The 14,642-nt window shown below is 37.0% G+C and overlaps 3 protein-coding genes across 6 annotated transcripts; 1 reads left to right on the top strand and 2 right to left on the bottom strand.

Annotated features, from left to right (window-relative positions):
* LOC104778348 lies at positions 2-485 on the bottom strand. The gene has a single exon (XM_010502778.2). It carries the CDS (start codon positions 374-376, stop codon positions 2-4), a length of 375 nt encoding a protein of 124 aa, XP_010501080.1. The 5' UTR covers positions 377-485.
* Positions 2,542-6,499, bottom strand: LOC104778347 (cation/calcium exchanger 4). 4 transcript variants are annotated; one of them, XM_010502776.2, is made up of 2 exons: positions 4,467-6,499; positions 2,542-2,953 (listed from the first exon to the last, which is right to left on the bottom strand). In XM_010502776.2, exons 1-2 carry the CDS (start codon positions 6,203-6,205, stop codon positions 2,716-2,718), a joined length of 1,977 nt encoding a protein of 658 aa, XP_010501078.1. In that variant the 5' UTR covers positions 6,206-6,499; the 3' UTR covers positions 2,542-2,715. The 4 variants fall into 4 exon arrangements, with proteins under 4 accessions (XP_010501078.1, XP_010501076.1, XP_010501079.1 ...); XM_010502774.2 differs by having other exon boundaries at positions 2,542-2,957; positions 4,471-6,499; XM_010502777.2 differs by lacking the exon at positions 2,542-2,953 and adding an exon at positions 4,055-4,268 and having other exon boundaries at positions 4,471-6,499.
* Positions 7,232-10,573, top strand: LOC104778346 (aldehyde dehydrogenase family 7 member B4-like). Its single transcript, XM_010502772.2, has 15 exons — positions 7,232-7,381; positions 7,477-7,622; positions 7,755-7,841; positions 7,920-8,051; positions 8,199-8,271; positions 8,433-8,455; positions 8,545-8,608; positions 8,715-8,760; positions 8,949-9,129; positions 9,210-9,386; positions 9,473-9,637; positions 9,733-9,873; positions 9,948-10,045; positions 10,143-10,292; positions 10,379-10,573. The coding sequence occupies exons 2-15, from the start codon at positions 7,485-7,487 to the stop codon at positions 10,431-10,433; spliced, it is 1,530 nt and encodes a 509-aa protein (XP_010501074.1). The 5' UTR covers positions 7,232-7,381; positions 7,477-7,484; the 3' UTR covers positions 10,434-10,573.

The raw sequence follows: 14,642 nt of genomic DNA, 5'->3' as shown, positions 1-14,642 counted from the left end.
ACTATACAATAAAATACCGTGCTCGGTCATGGACTGACAAGGAAGAGAAAGAGAGACCTAAACCGGGAACCGCAAACGAAGCCGCTTCAACCGCCATTCGCTGCTGAATCGCTTCAAGCTCAGCTCCTGCGTCTACGAACTCTTTAACCAAATTACGATAAAAACCTTTGATCTTCTTCACAAGTCTCACGTAGTGTAGTTTCAACCACCTTAGCTTCATCCTCCTCACCATCTTCTTTAACGAGAATCCGCCACGTGATACCGCATTGTTCTTCCCGCCAAGACGCACCACCTGCGATTTACGACGCCGGATATGAATCTTCCGGCGACTCCGAGACCACCGGAAGACTGAGGTTGCGGCGATGCGCGGATCCATATTATTGTGGGTTACAAATTTGGAGAAATGAAAGAGAAAGAGAGATATATTATGTTTTAGAGAGTCACCATACTGAGAAACTAATATATACACACACACATACACGTAATAGGAAAATAAATAAGTTTTTGGGGTCAGTGACCTTTCATGTGACATGTGACATATTCCGTAAAATAGTACTATTTTATGGTTGTAAATTATACAATACATTAGTATATGTGGTTTTTAATTTAAGGGATATGGCCTATATGTCACGACAATTTGACATATAACTCAACCTGACCACACATCAATCTCACATATATGTATTTGTTTCGGATTCTTACATATACTACTATTACTTCGGGTAGGCTAAACAAAGACGTTGATTGAGAAATGTTAGCTAGTAAAGCTATACATAATATTAATAAATAGATAGACCCAATAATTGTAACCTGATCATCACATATTTGTTTGAAACGAAAACAAAACAAAGGAAGGTAGGGGAGCCAAGTGAGAGAGGTATCAATTAGATTAGAAATGGGCAACACATATTATGTTTTCTTGTGTTTCCAATAATATCGCAGGGCAAATAGACGGTTTAGTTTAGAGGGCATGAACTTGTTTTCATGTCTTCCCTTTTTGAATCATAAAACCATTTATGTAATTTTTAAAACACTTTGTAATATACACATGTGTCTTCTTGTTTTCGTATGCTTTATTACAATGCAATGATAACAAGAAATTTCAATGATTGACAAGATGAGTCATATCGCCTAGTTTGTCTTCAGCTTAATGGTTGTTAATTCGATAGTATATATTATACTGTACATGATCCACATTACTTGAGCAAGATGATAAACGGATACAGTTTTCTATAGGGACATAGGGTAATATAATATATCATTCATTATCAATTGCATATAAAACTATACAAGTTTAATTACAACTTTAAATCCAAAGAATCGATATTATTTGTAAATATCAAAACAAATCTACATACAATGAATTCTCTGTTTTGTTTTTTTCATAAAACAAACGATTCCCTGTTATTCTCATGAATCATAAACTTTTGCTAACATAATAACATGCATGAGTACCGATCATACTAATTGTTTTCAATCTGGTGATTTCACATAAAAATAATTGTTATGCACATACATATAAATCCAACATTAAACTGATCAGTAGAAACATCAAAAGGCATATACATAAGCCCAAAAATAATTAAAACAACCCATATGAGTGTCAGAGTTGTCATTTTGCGAGAACAGAGCAATAAGATATAACATGTTCTTGGATGTCTTGTCCTAAGTTGAGCATATTCCAAGACTTCCAACACTATTATATCTTTATATTTATGTACTATATATTTATAATGTTACGAGATTTTGATATATGGCATCAAATTTTATATATATTATACCTCCCCTTATAAAAAGGGTCAAATGACTAATGACATAAGCTATCACGTAATATGTTTACTTCATGCGCAAGAGAAGAAATATATAAATGCATGTGGATAAAGTTTCTACGACATGACTAGCCTTACGCCTTGGTCTCCACGACGGCACATACTTTACATTGCTCTATTGGACCCATTTTTTTCTCCATAGTCTATTCAATTAAATGCGAGAGAATCAATAAGTACATGTAACCTATGTGCCAATGCTATATAGTGTAATTTGGAAACCATTCACCAAGAAAATGATATATTTGACTTCTTGTTCTTTTTATTTTTGTCATCATCTTCTTGTTCTTTTCGGAGTGGATTGAGAGTAGTTATATCCGATACAAATTGTTCGTTGCTAAAATAAAATGATAACAATGTCCAACTATTTATTAGTTTATATATTGGTGTGGAATTTTCCGGTGGTTTAAAATAATGTTTTCTCGATTAGTAAATCTAATTATTAACTAAGCAAAAATAATTGAGTAAACTATTATTGGTTAAACTCGTCTATTCGAGATTACAAATATTGTTATATATTATTGTTTTCTTCAACACGTTATAAGTTATTTTTATAAAAAAGTATGTTTCTGTGTTACGTACGTAACTTGAAAATTTTAAATCAGATAAACAATTATTTTGTTCGATATGAATATCGTCGCACTACCACGTGACGACGATGCACAAAAGTGGGAAGATGGCGAAACAACATTATTGAGTTGATAAACTCAGCCCATTAGTATCAAGGCCCATCAATTTCCATTTTCGAATACATGCCAATGGCTCAGATTCATTATCAGTTACATTAACATAAAAAATACAAACAAACATTTACTTCAGAACCAGTGGGATATCTCTAACTAGATGATGAATACAATAAGCCAATACAGGAGCTGATTACATTGGCGTTTCAAGAAGCCCAAGGTATGAATCCCATGGCGGAGCTGAGCCTGAAAGTGACAAATATCAGATACAATGCGATCAGACCAATGCCCATCACTTTGCTCGGTCGCATCTCGTTGCGAGGGAGCATCACAAGAGCCCAGATCAAACCAAATATTAGAAATCCTAGAGTGTAGAACAAGCTATTATCTTTCGGGATCATGTAAGTCTCTGGACTCTTCGACCAAGCACCAAGAAACATTGACATACCTAATCCAACAAGCGNAAAATAATTAAAACAACCCATATGAGTGTCAGAGTTGTCATTTTGCGAGAACAGAGCAATAAGATATAACATGTTCTTGGATGTCTTGTCCTAAGTTGAGCATATTCCAAGACTTCCAACACTATTATATCTTTATATTTATGTACTATATATTTATAATGTTACGAGATTTTGATATATGGCATCAAATTTTATATATATTATACCTCCCCTTATAAAAAGGGTCAAATGACTAATGACATAAGCTATCACGTAATATGTTTACTTCATGCGCAAGAGAAGAAATATATAAATGCATGTGGATAAAGTTTCTACGACATGACTAGCCTTACGCCTTGGTCTCCACGACGGCACATACTTTACATTGCTCTATTGGACCCATTTTTTTCTCCATAGTCTATTCAATTAAATGCGAGAGAATCAATAAGTACATGTAACCTATGTGCCNATGGTTGTAAATTATACAATACATTAGTATATGTGGTTTTTAATTTAAGGGATATGGCCTATATGTCACGACAATTTGACATATAACTCAACCTGACCACACATCAATCTCACATATATGTATTTGTTTCGGATTCTTACATATACTACTATTACTTCGGGNTTTGACTTCTTGTTCTTTTTATTTTTGTCATCATCTTCTTGTTCTTTTCGGAGTGGATTGAGAGTAGTTATATCCGATACAAATTGTTCGTTGCTAAAATAAAATGATAACAATGTCCAACTATTTATTAGTTTATATATTGGTGTGGAATTTTCCGGTGGTTTAAAATAATGTTTTCTCGATTAGTAAATCTAATTATTAACTAAGCAAAAATAATTGAGTAAACTATTATTGGTTAAACTCGTCTATTCGAGATTACAAATATTGTTATATATTATTGTTTTCTTCAACACGTTATAAGTTATTTTTATAAAAAAGTATGTTTCTGTGTTACGTACGTAACTTGAAAATTTTAAATCAGATAAACAATTATTTTGTTCGATATGAATATCGTCGCACTACCACGTGACGACGATGCACAAAAGTGGGAAGATGGCGAAACAACATTATTGAGTTGATAAACTCAGCCCATTAGTATCAAGGCCCATCAATTTCCATTTTCGAATACATGCCAATGGCTCAGATTCATTATCAGTTACATTAACATAAAAAATACAAACAAACATTTACTTCAGAACCAGTGGGATATCTCTAACTAGATGATGAATACAATAAGCCAATACAGGAGCTGATTACATTGGCGTTTCAAGAAGCCCAAGGTATGAATCCCATGGCGGAGCTGAGCCTGAAAGTGACAAATATCAGATACAATGCGATCAGACCAATGCCCATCACTTTGCTCGGTCGCATCTCGTTGCGAGGGAGCATCACAAGAGCCCAGATCAAACCAAATATTAGAAATCCTAGAGTGTAGAACAAGCTATTATCTTTCGGGATCATGTAAGTCTCTGGACTCTTCGACCAAGCACCAAGAAACATCGACATACCTAATCCAACAAGCGTGTTGAACATTGGACCAGCGTAGCAACCTGATAATGCGATTTGTACGCCATCTCCACCATTCATCGACAATGCGATGTTTGACACTAAGTCACCCATTGAGTTTCCCCAAGCAAGTACGGTTAGACCAAGTATCGACGGGTTGATTCCATATATTCCACCAAATGTAACCAAAAGAGCAACAAGTTCGTTTGCAATCATGTAGAACCATACAATGCTCATGATGAATCCACCTAGTACCCAAGGGATTAAGTATCTTTGAGGCGGACGATCTGGCTCTGTGTTTTTGTATGCAAGATATCCAAGAGTAGTTCCAATCACAATGCCGATAAAGTAGGCTACAACGCTAGCTTGAAGACTCGTCTCATTTTGGCTGCTCCAAAGAAAAGAAACTAGAACAGGAGCTAATGAGACACTAGCCACAGCGTACGTCTTTGACCAGCTATCTTCCTCGATTAAAGGGATTGTCAACCGTCTAGGAATCGTCAATGGCATTTCAAGCATGGATGTGACTTTCAAACATAACGAGCTCTCGACTTCTACACCGTCTTCAGTCCATCCCCATGGAGGTCTTTCTTCATCATTTGCATTTGCTTTTGAGAAATGGTTTGAATAGATGGCTACATTTGTAGCCCACATCCACTGTGGTAGAGAATCATGTAGCCGAGGTGGACCTTCCTCGGTGTCAAGTTCTAGCAAGGGGCTGTACATAGGAATATCCTCATCAACACTTGGGGAGAACACACTTCCTTGCACCGGGAGCAAAGGCATAAAAGAATCCAGCTTCAACCTCCTTGAATGTTTCCTCAGAATCTCATTCGCAGCAACAAGAGAAGCATAGAGCACATAGATGGAGACAAACGCAATGGCGATACCCACTGTCACCTTACCGACCATCAAAATCACCAACAAAGCAACCAATGTGAAAAGGAAGAAACTCAAGTCCCTGATGAAACACTTCTTGTCGATCTTAACTTCTTTATCCGCAACACAAAGCGAAACAATCCCAACAACAATACAAGTCACAAACACCGCACCACCCAAGACGCTGTTAAGACCAACTTCCCCTTTATCCGAACCAACAAAAGCAGCTATACTCGCAAACACATCAGGGGCTCCGTTACCAAGCGGAAGTAAAGTAACACCAGCAACAGTTGGAGGCAACTTCAAAAGCTTAGAAAGCTTCTCCAACGAACAGCAAAAGTAATCTGCAGCAGTGTTACCCAACAGATAAAACAACGCAACAAGCCAAACCCCTAACACAACATAACCCAAGATCTTAACCTCTCCGCAGGAGCAGTAAAAGAAGTTGAGGTAATCAAAGAACCCATCTGGAGAACAAATCGGATTCGATTTCAAGAATTCACATTGATCAGCATAACCTCTGTGTTCATGTAACCTAGAGCACGATACAGTAGTACTATCACCACCACCGCCACCACTCAAGCTGTTATTATTATTACCAGAAGAACCATGAGTCTCATCAACGTCACTCATATGTCGACGAGTTACAGTAAACTTGCTAAACCCATTACTAAACTGACCTTGGGAAACAGTTGCTCTACCACTAGCATCAACGAAAGACAGATTCTTTAATAAAGGGTTCCTGAGTATATCGGTCTGATCAAAGAAGAAGATGAAGATAATTACAGCGCAAAGCCCATTGAAAACCCCGCGAAATCTGGGATTGCTCAAGCTATACATGAAATTCACAGCAATCATTCTCCAAATCCGAAACCTTGTATCGTATCAACAAAACAATTTACCCACCATAGATGATCCTGAGACGAACCAGAGCCTAGGGTTTCAAACAAAAGTGAGAAACCCTAGGATTCTGGGTTTGGATTGAATCAAAGGTTGAGTTGCTCACCGAAATGAATCGCCGCTGTCTGCGATCAGCAAAGCGTGTTCTCCTCACGGCAAAATCGAATCGATCGGTGATTTGAAGAATCACTAGTGTCCCGTCGGATTCTTTACTTGCTTAATTAGAATCCTAATCGGGTGGGTTTATTTGATCCGGAACTCGTAATTAATAATATCAAAGTCAAACGGGAAAGTTTTTTTAGCTTACCCGGAAAACCAAATGTTAAACCGGTTTGAATAGTTTAATGGGCCGGGCCATAAGCGGCCTGGTAAAGAAAAAATGGAAAGAGATGGTAATCGTGGCAATGGCGATAACAACAACAAAGAAGTCCTCCTCCTCTTCCTCTGTCTCTGTCTCTTTCTTAACACCGGCAAACGAAAAGCATTGGACACGTGACAATACCACATTTATTAACTACATTAGTAATATACACTAGGTAAATATTTATTATTTGAAATTTGATATTTGTTTATGTAAAATAAAATATGTAAATAATTCTTCTTTTTATTTTATTCAAATTTACATTTATTTATATAAAAATATGTTTTATTCGTAAAATATTTGAAAGTAAATAATAATTTTAACGCGATAAAATATTTATATAAAATTTATTTTAATAAAACACAAATAATTATTTTTTTTAAAAAAAATTAATTTGTTATTTTTTAAAGAAATATAATATAGTTTCAAATTAAATAATTATAAATAATTTAATTTATTTAATGAATTTTTGTTTAAGTTTATAATAATATATATATAATTAGGATTAATTAATAAGGTTTGTGGCAACCACACGAGAGTGCTTTTCTATTAATATTAATATACAGTGATACGGATGAAGCCCAAAACGTTAAAGTGGTAAAGGATGAACACAGCAGCTCAGCTATCGCCTTCAGCCAATAATCAATCGCTCTCTTTTTTTAACCAAAGACGTACACGTCTCTCTCACTCACCTTTATTAAGCCTTCCGTGATCAAAGCTAAACCCGAAGCCTCACTTCTTCGATACAATCAAGGAATAAGAATCATCATCAGGTGATTAAATTTTCTCTGATCCTTGAGGAGTTCTCTTTTTGGGGTTTTTGTTACAATCAATTTCATTCCTTTATTCCATGATCTTTTGTTTGCAGAGTGAGAGATGGGTTCAGCGAACAAGAAAGAGTACGAGTTTCTGAGTGAGATTGGGTTGTCTTCTCACAACTTGGGTTGTTACGTTGCTGGCAAATGGCAAGCTAACGGACCTCTTGTTTCCACTCTCAATCCTGCTGACAATCAGGTTCTGTGTTGAGAGAGTCAATTAGATCTCTGATTCTTGTTTTTGTTGCTGTTGATGAAATTTTTCATCATAAACTGGATTATTATAGTTTGTGGATTTAAATTTGTTTTTTTTTTATTAACACTGATGCAGCCAATTGCTCAAGTTGTGGAAGCTTCTCTAGAAGATTACGAGCAAGGTTTGAAAGCTTGTGAGCAAGCTGCTAAGATATGGATGCAGGTTTTCATTTTACTTAAACTTTTTCATTAAGCGTATTGCTTTCCAAAGCAAAATTGCTGACGAGATATGTCAGTACAGGTTACGGCTCCAAAGAGAGGTGATATTGTGAGACAGATTGGTGATGCACTTAGATCAAAACTTGACTACCTTGGCCGTCTTCTTTCACTTGAAATGGGAAAGATCCTTGCTGAAGGAATCGGAGAAGTTCAGGTACTCTATGTTTTGCTCTGTAAAGCTTTGTGATAAAAAACTATGCGTTCAACTCATTCAACTTTGTGACACTATTTTACCAAAATAAGGAACATATGCATATATGCTAATAAGCTTCATATAACGCATTTACTGGAACCTTTGCAGGAAGTGATTGACATGTGTGACTTTGCTGTGGGTTTGAGCCGACAACTCAATGGATCTGTCATACCTTCAGAACGTGAGTTCTGGCTTCTTCTTAATGGCACCTGCTAGAGTTATATAACAAATATTCTCCCAAATTACTTAAAGCCACTTGGATTTGGAGATGCTTGTTTTCCTGTTTTCCATATCTTACCGAAAGATTGATTTTTCTTAACTCATATCATTTCTTCGTTTCAGGCCCAGAACACATGATGTTGGAGGTGATTGCGAGTTTCTTTCCTAGGAGTTGTGTAGTATACTTCCTTTAAGAGTAGCAAAATTAACATACTGCTTGGATATTGTAAAACAGATGTGGAATCCCCTTGGCATTGTTGGTGTTATCACAGCTTTTAATTTCCCATGTGCAGTACTTGGTAAGTCTTGTGTCCCGATTTCAAATCTTGATAATGCAATACGAAGAGAAGTTTGTCTGTCTGCGTTCCATTCTTGAAGTATATGTATAATTTTGTGTTATTGCAGGTTGGAATGCTTGTATTGCACTGGTCTGCGGAAACTGTGTTGTCTGGTAAATAACGAATTTGACTCTGAATTGTGCTCTGAATTTTACCCTAGTAGCTGTTTACAGTTACTGTCTAACTATTGTCTACCTAATCAAACGTTTCCTAAACATTAATGACATAACATTAATGTTGACAATGCAATTTCTTTTGGTTTGATTACTGATTAGTGTAGTTGATACATGTGTAACCACAGGAAAGGTGCTCCAACTACACCGTTGATAACTATTGCAATGACCAAGCTAGTGGCTGAAGTTTTAGAGAAGAACAATCTACCAGGTGCCATTTTTACGGCCATGTGTGGTGGGGCTGAAATTGGTGAAGCAATAGCCAAAGACAAACGCATTCCCTTAGTATCTTTTACTGGAAGCTCCAAGGTACTACTTTTACTATAATCCACTATCCAAGTGAGCCTGCTCGTCATTGTCTCCTGTTTGAATATTTTCATTATGCATAGGTGGGTTTAACGGTACAACAAACAGTGAGTGCAAGATCTGGAAAAACTTTGCTTGAGTTGAGTGGAAACAATGCAATCATAGTCATGGATGATGCTGACATACAGTTAGCGGCTCGATCTGTTCTGTTTGCTGCTGTTGGAACCGCTGGTCAACGTTGTACAACTTGCCGTAGGCTGGTAAAATTTGTTAATCCCCTTATAACTTTGTTGCTACTACCTTTCCTTTTGCTTAATGCTTTAAACGTTGTTCTTTCTTAAATAAGCTTTTGCATGAGAGTATCTACGACAAAGTACTTGAGCAACTGATTCCTTCATACAAACAAGTCAAAATCGGTAATCCTCTTGAGAAAGGGACATTGTTAGGACCATTACACACTCCTGAATCAAAGAAGAACTTTGAGAAAGGAATTGAAGTCATCAAATCCCAGGCAAGTACCTCACATTCTATGTGTTGCCATATAATATACAAACAGCTAAAAATGATAAACCTTACCAACTTTCACTTTTCTCTTGCATTTTGCAGGGCGGTAAAATACTAACAGGCGGTAAAGTAGTCGAAGGTGAAGGAAACTTTGTGGAGCCTACGATAATTGAGATATCAGCAGATGCTGTTGTTGTTAAAGAAGAGCTCTTTGCTCCGGTTCTCTATGTTCTAAAGTTTAAGGTAATAAAAACTCTCTAAAATCATCCACTTTCTTCAGGAATAGGCCTTAATTTTTTTTACTTTTTGGGGGACAGTCATTTGAAGAAGCTGTTGCGATAAACAACTCTGTTCCTCAAGGTCTAAGCAGCTCGATATTCACTCGCAAACCCGAAAACATCTTCAAGTGGATCGGGTAGGTGCTATAAGAAAGTGAAAAAACAAACAACTCGCCTTAATATTTCAAGTTAAATTTACTGAAATGATTTTCACTGTGTTGGTATGACTACTAGACCACTTGGAAGTGATTGTGGCATCGTGAATGTGAACATACCGACAAATGGAGCTGAGATTGGCGGAGCTTTTGGAGGCGAGAAAGCGACTGGTGGTGGTCGTGAAGCTGGAAGCGACTCATGGAAACAGTACATGCGTCGGTCCACTTGGTAAAATTCTACTCCTTTCTTCTTAGTGTCCGGTTTAAGTTTTTGATTTTTGATTCGTTGAAACGGTCCACTTAATATTTTGACAGTACGATCAACTATGGGAACGAGTTACCTCTAGCGCAAGGCATCAACTTCGGTTAAGTTCTGAGAGATTTACCGGTTTAATGTTATGTTGTCTCGGAATTCAAACGGATGCTTGTATTGTATGGGTTTTAACTTTAAAAATAATACTTTTCGACTATTAATTTAAAGGTTAATCGGATTAAAGTTTAAGATAATGATTACTCGGGACTAATCATGGGTTTAATAAAAAATCGTCCCTGATGTTATCAGTCATACCGTTTCAAGATGCTGCCGAGTAGATAAAGGGAAAACGGTCAAAATTCACCCCAACTATTTCTAAAACGTTTTTTTATACTTGTACTCTTACCCTCAGCAAATAACAACCCCAAGTCAATTTCAATTTAAATTATCTACCCAAACTATTGATAATGTTGTAAATTTCAACATTCGTTTTAATGGGGTTAAATGGTGGATTAACGGTGCTGACTCAGATTACGACGTGGCATTACGCGTCGGTAAAATGACGTCGTTTTGTACTTTTTGTGTGTGTTGTGACAAAAGCAAAACGATCTCGTTTGCAATTGGGGATTAAAATTGAATCGATTTGGGGATAATCGAATTTTGGGTTTTTGTTCTTCTTCTTCGCAAAAAGTGAAACCGACTGAAACAGAGAATTGTGGGCTGTAATCGAAGGGAGCGAGTTATTGATTAGGTTTCGAGAGTGTAGATTTCTTGTTCTGTGAATTTCGGGAGAGTAGGTCTTTGCTGTTGTGGCTCGAATCGAAATCTAAGGAGAGTAGTTCCAATTTCGGGTGTTTGGAAATACAAAATGAGGTAATTTTTTTATTTCAAGTAAAATTTTGTGTCTAAGTGATTGTCCATTGTTTTAATGTTCATTTTCTACATCATTTATAGTGACGACGCTGTTCATGTAACCTTCACGGTTTATTATGGTGGGAGTTGGACGACGAGTGATGCTGGGGAAGAATCTTATATTGTTGGTGAGAATTCTACATTTGAATGTAAGGCTGAAGAATATTTTACTATCCTGGGAAATCGTTTGGGTGATTCGTTTTATGGGAAAAGGTTGTGGTATTGTTACCCTTTTGAAGAAATTAAGGAGCAGAAGAAATTGACTGTAAGAAATTTCCGTAAGATGGGGCTCGTTGGGTTAAAGATGTGAATGTATTTGTGGATGAATCAACAGAGGGACGCGAAGAAGATGCAGAGATTGGTGGTGAGCCGTGTGAGGAGGAAGAGAGGGTTGAAAGAAATGTGGCTCATTTAGCTGATGATGATGAGGATGAGGAGTTTGACTACCACAATACTCCTCCTAACTCTGATGATGAAGGTGATGATGAGGTTCATGTGAGATGCAAAAGAGGAAGTGGTGAGTTGAAAATGCATCAAGTGTTTGAAAGCTTGGATGAGTTCAAGGATGCTTTAGTCGATTATGCTTTAAAAAGTGGCAACAATATTAAGCTAAACCGATGGGGGAAAGAAAAGTGTGAAGCAGTGTGTGGTGTAAAAGAAAGTGAGGTCCCTTGTGAATGGATGATTTACTGCTCCTATGAAGAGTGTATTGGTAAGTACAAGGTGAAAACTTTTGAAGATGAACATGTTTGCACTCCGGATGGATATTGTAAGATCTTGAAATCAAGGGTGATTGCAAAGATATTTTTGGATGATGTAAGGTCTGATCCTGACTTTAAACCGAAGACAATGGAAGAGGAATTTCTGAAGAACTTCAATTTGATTGTCTCAAGAGACAAGTGTAGAAAAGGCAAGGTAAAAGCATTAGCTATCATCAAAAAGGAACATGATGAGCAGTTTTTTAGACTCAAATACTATCGCACATGACTGATACGGTAAGTAGAGTTATTGAATTTGAATAATCTTATGTCAATGATTTGATTATTTGTCTAACTATTGACTACTTATTTCTTATTTACTAGGTCAAACCCATGATCAACAGTGGAGTTAAACCCTGTTTTGGATGATGAAGGAACAGAAAATTTTCACAGATTCTATGTGTGTTTCGCGAATCTCAGAAACCAGTGGACCACATGGTGTCGTCCTATCTTTGGACTCAATGGATGTTTTCTCAAAACCATACTTGAAGGACAATTATTGGCAGCTGTTGGGAGAGATGCAAACAATGGAATGTATCCATTTGCTTGGGCGATTGTTGATGTAGAGAACGAAGATAATTGGGCTTGGTTTTTAAGAAACATTAAGGCTGACTGTCCAAATATTCATGATGGTCAGGGTTTTACGGTGATATCTGATAGGCAAAAGGTCAGTTTTCTTAATTGTTGGTTTTTGGCTTTGTTGTTTTTTTGTTAAATAACTCACAACTGTTTTGTTTTTGCAGGGTTTGTTGAACGCTGTAGAGCGCGAATTGCCTAAAGTTGAACACATGCTGTGTGCAAGGCACATATATGGGAATCTAAAAAAAACAGTTCCCATGTCAAAGTGAGATGAAAGGGTTGTTTTGGAGTGTTGCTGAGAGTTACATCATGTCCGAGTATGAGGCTAATCTGGAGAGGGTTAAAGCTTATGACATGAGGTTGTATGAAGCAATAATGCAGAGGAATCCACAGAATTGCAGTCTTGCCTTCTGCAAACCCACAACATCATGTGTAGATGTTCACAACAACTTGTCAGAATCATTTAACAATGCAATCGATCCATCTAGGTATTTTCTGATGATTGAGATGTTGGAGATCATCCGGAGAAGAACAATGCAATGAATTGAGTTGAGGAAGAAGAAAAAAGATATCCACAAGGTAGGTTCACAAAGAGAGCTGCAACATTAATAGCTGAGGAGCAGGAAAAACTTAAATACACCAAGTATGTTTCAGGGTTAGCAATTGGTAAATGTGAAGTTCTTAATTGTGGAAAATCTGTCAGCTTGCAAATGGGATTGCGTACTTGTGCTTGCAGGAAATGGGAGATGAGTGGACTACCATGTCGTCATGCATTACGAATCATTCCCCAGAAGAAGCTTAATCAAGAGGATTACTCATCCGAATGGTACACAAATGCAAAGCAGAGATTTATTTATTCCTACAACATAGAACCAGTTAATTGTCTGCGTTTTTGGAGGAACTCTGGTGATATAATCAAACCACCTGCACATTTGGTTGAAGAAATCGAAAACATGAAAGGAAGAAAGCCGAAGCCAAAGAGAAAGAAGCCCAGACATGAATCTCCAACCAAGAAAGCTTCAAGGAAGAGGAGGATTATGCATTGTGGGCGATGTGGAGAAGCTGGCCACAATATAACCAAGTGTAAGAATATGGTTCTGGAGATGCATAGGCCAAAGAAGAGAACTCCAACGGAGGATGGATATGAGTCACAAGCATCTCAGTCACAAGCATTTCAGTCACAAGAACCAATCCATCGGTTGTGACGCTTGAAGATAACTAGGCTTGTTTTGGTAGGTTTTTGAAGCTTGAAGAAACTAGGATTGTTTTGGTAGGTTTTTGGATGCAAGCCATCGGTTGTTATGCAACTTTTGTTGTTGGTTTTAGGATGTTCTTGATCGGAATGGTGACTAAATTATGTAACTTTTGCCAATGTGAACAAAGTTTCTTTCAATTACTTCTTCTTCTCAATCCTTACACACTATTACAAGATCAATCCTTACACACAATTACAAGATCAATCCTTACATATTAGAACACAATTCAAAACAGAAACATCACAACTCAAAACATAAACATGTATACCAAAATCATCACCACAACACATACGACCATATTGTTCAAGCTGCGCAGCTCCACTTTGCACTCTCTTATCTCCTTTTCAACCACAACTTCACAAACACGAGTTTCCATTTGGAGAGTTCCAACTTCTGTTTCACAAGCATTAAGACTCTTTTGAAATGTGATTGAGTCTTCCTCCACATTATCCATTTTCAACTTCAAATCCTCAATCTCTTCAACCATACACTCATCAGTCCATTTAAAGGTGTGATACCATCGAGTCTGCACCAATACACGATACTCAAATAAAAAAAAAGCAAAGTAAACAAAATTTACAACAATAATTTGTTAATTGACAATACCTCTTCGGATCCTCTTGGACAAGAGCTAAACAATCTTCTTGAGTTTTTGGCTGTCCTCGACGTACCAATTCTTACAGCCTCTCCGCATCTGCATCTGGTTGGGAATCATCTTCTTTGATCAGCCATCTCGGTTTCACTCTTTGCGAAGAAGAAGAACAAAAACCCTAAATTCGATTTATCCCCAAATCGATTCAATTATAATCCCCAATTGCAAA

Source organism: Camelina sativa, chromosome 3 (assembly GCF_000633955.1).
Source record: "Camelina sativa cultivar DH55 chromosome 3, Cs, whole genome shotgun sequence".
NCBI classification, from domain to species: domain Eukaryota; kingdom Viridiplantae; phylum Streptophyta; class Magnoliopsida; order Brassicales; family Brassicaceae; genus Camelina; species Camelina sativa.
Note: the sequence above shows the minus strand (reverse complement) of the source record. Positions and strands in the feature narration are given on the sequence as shown.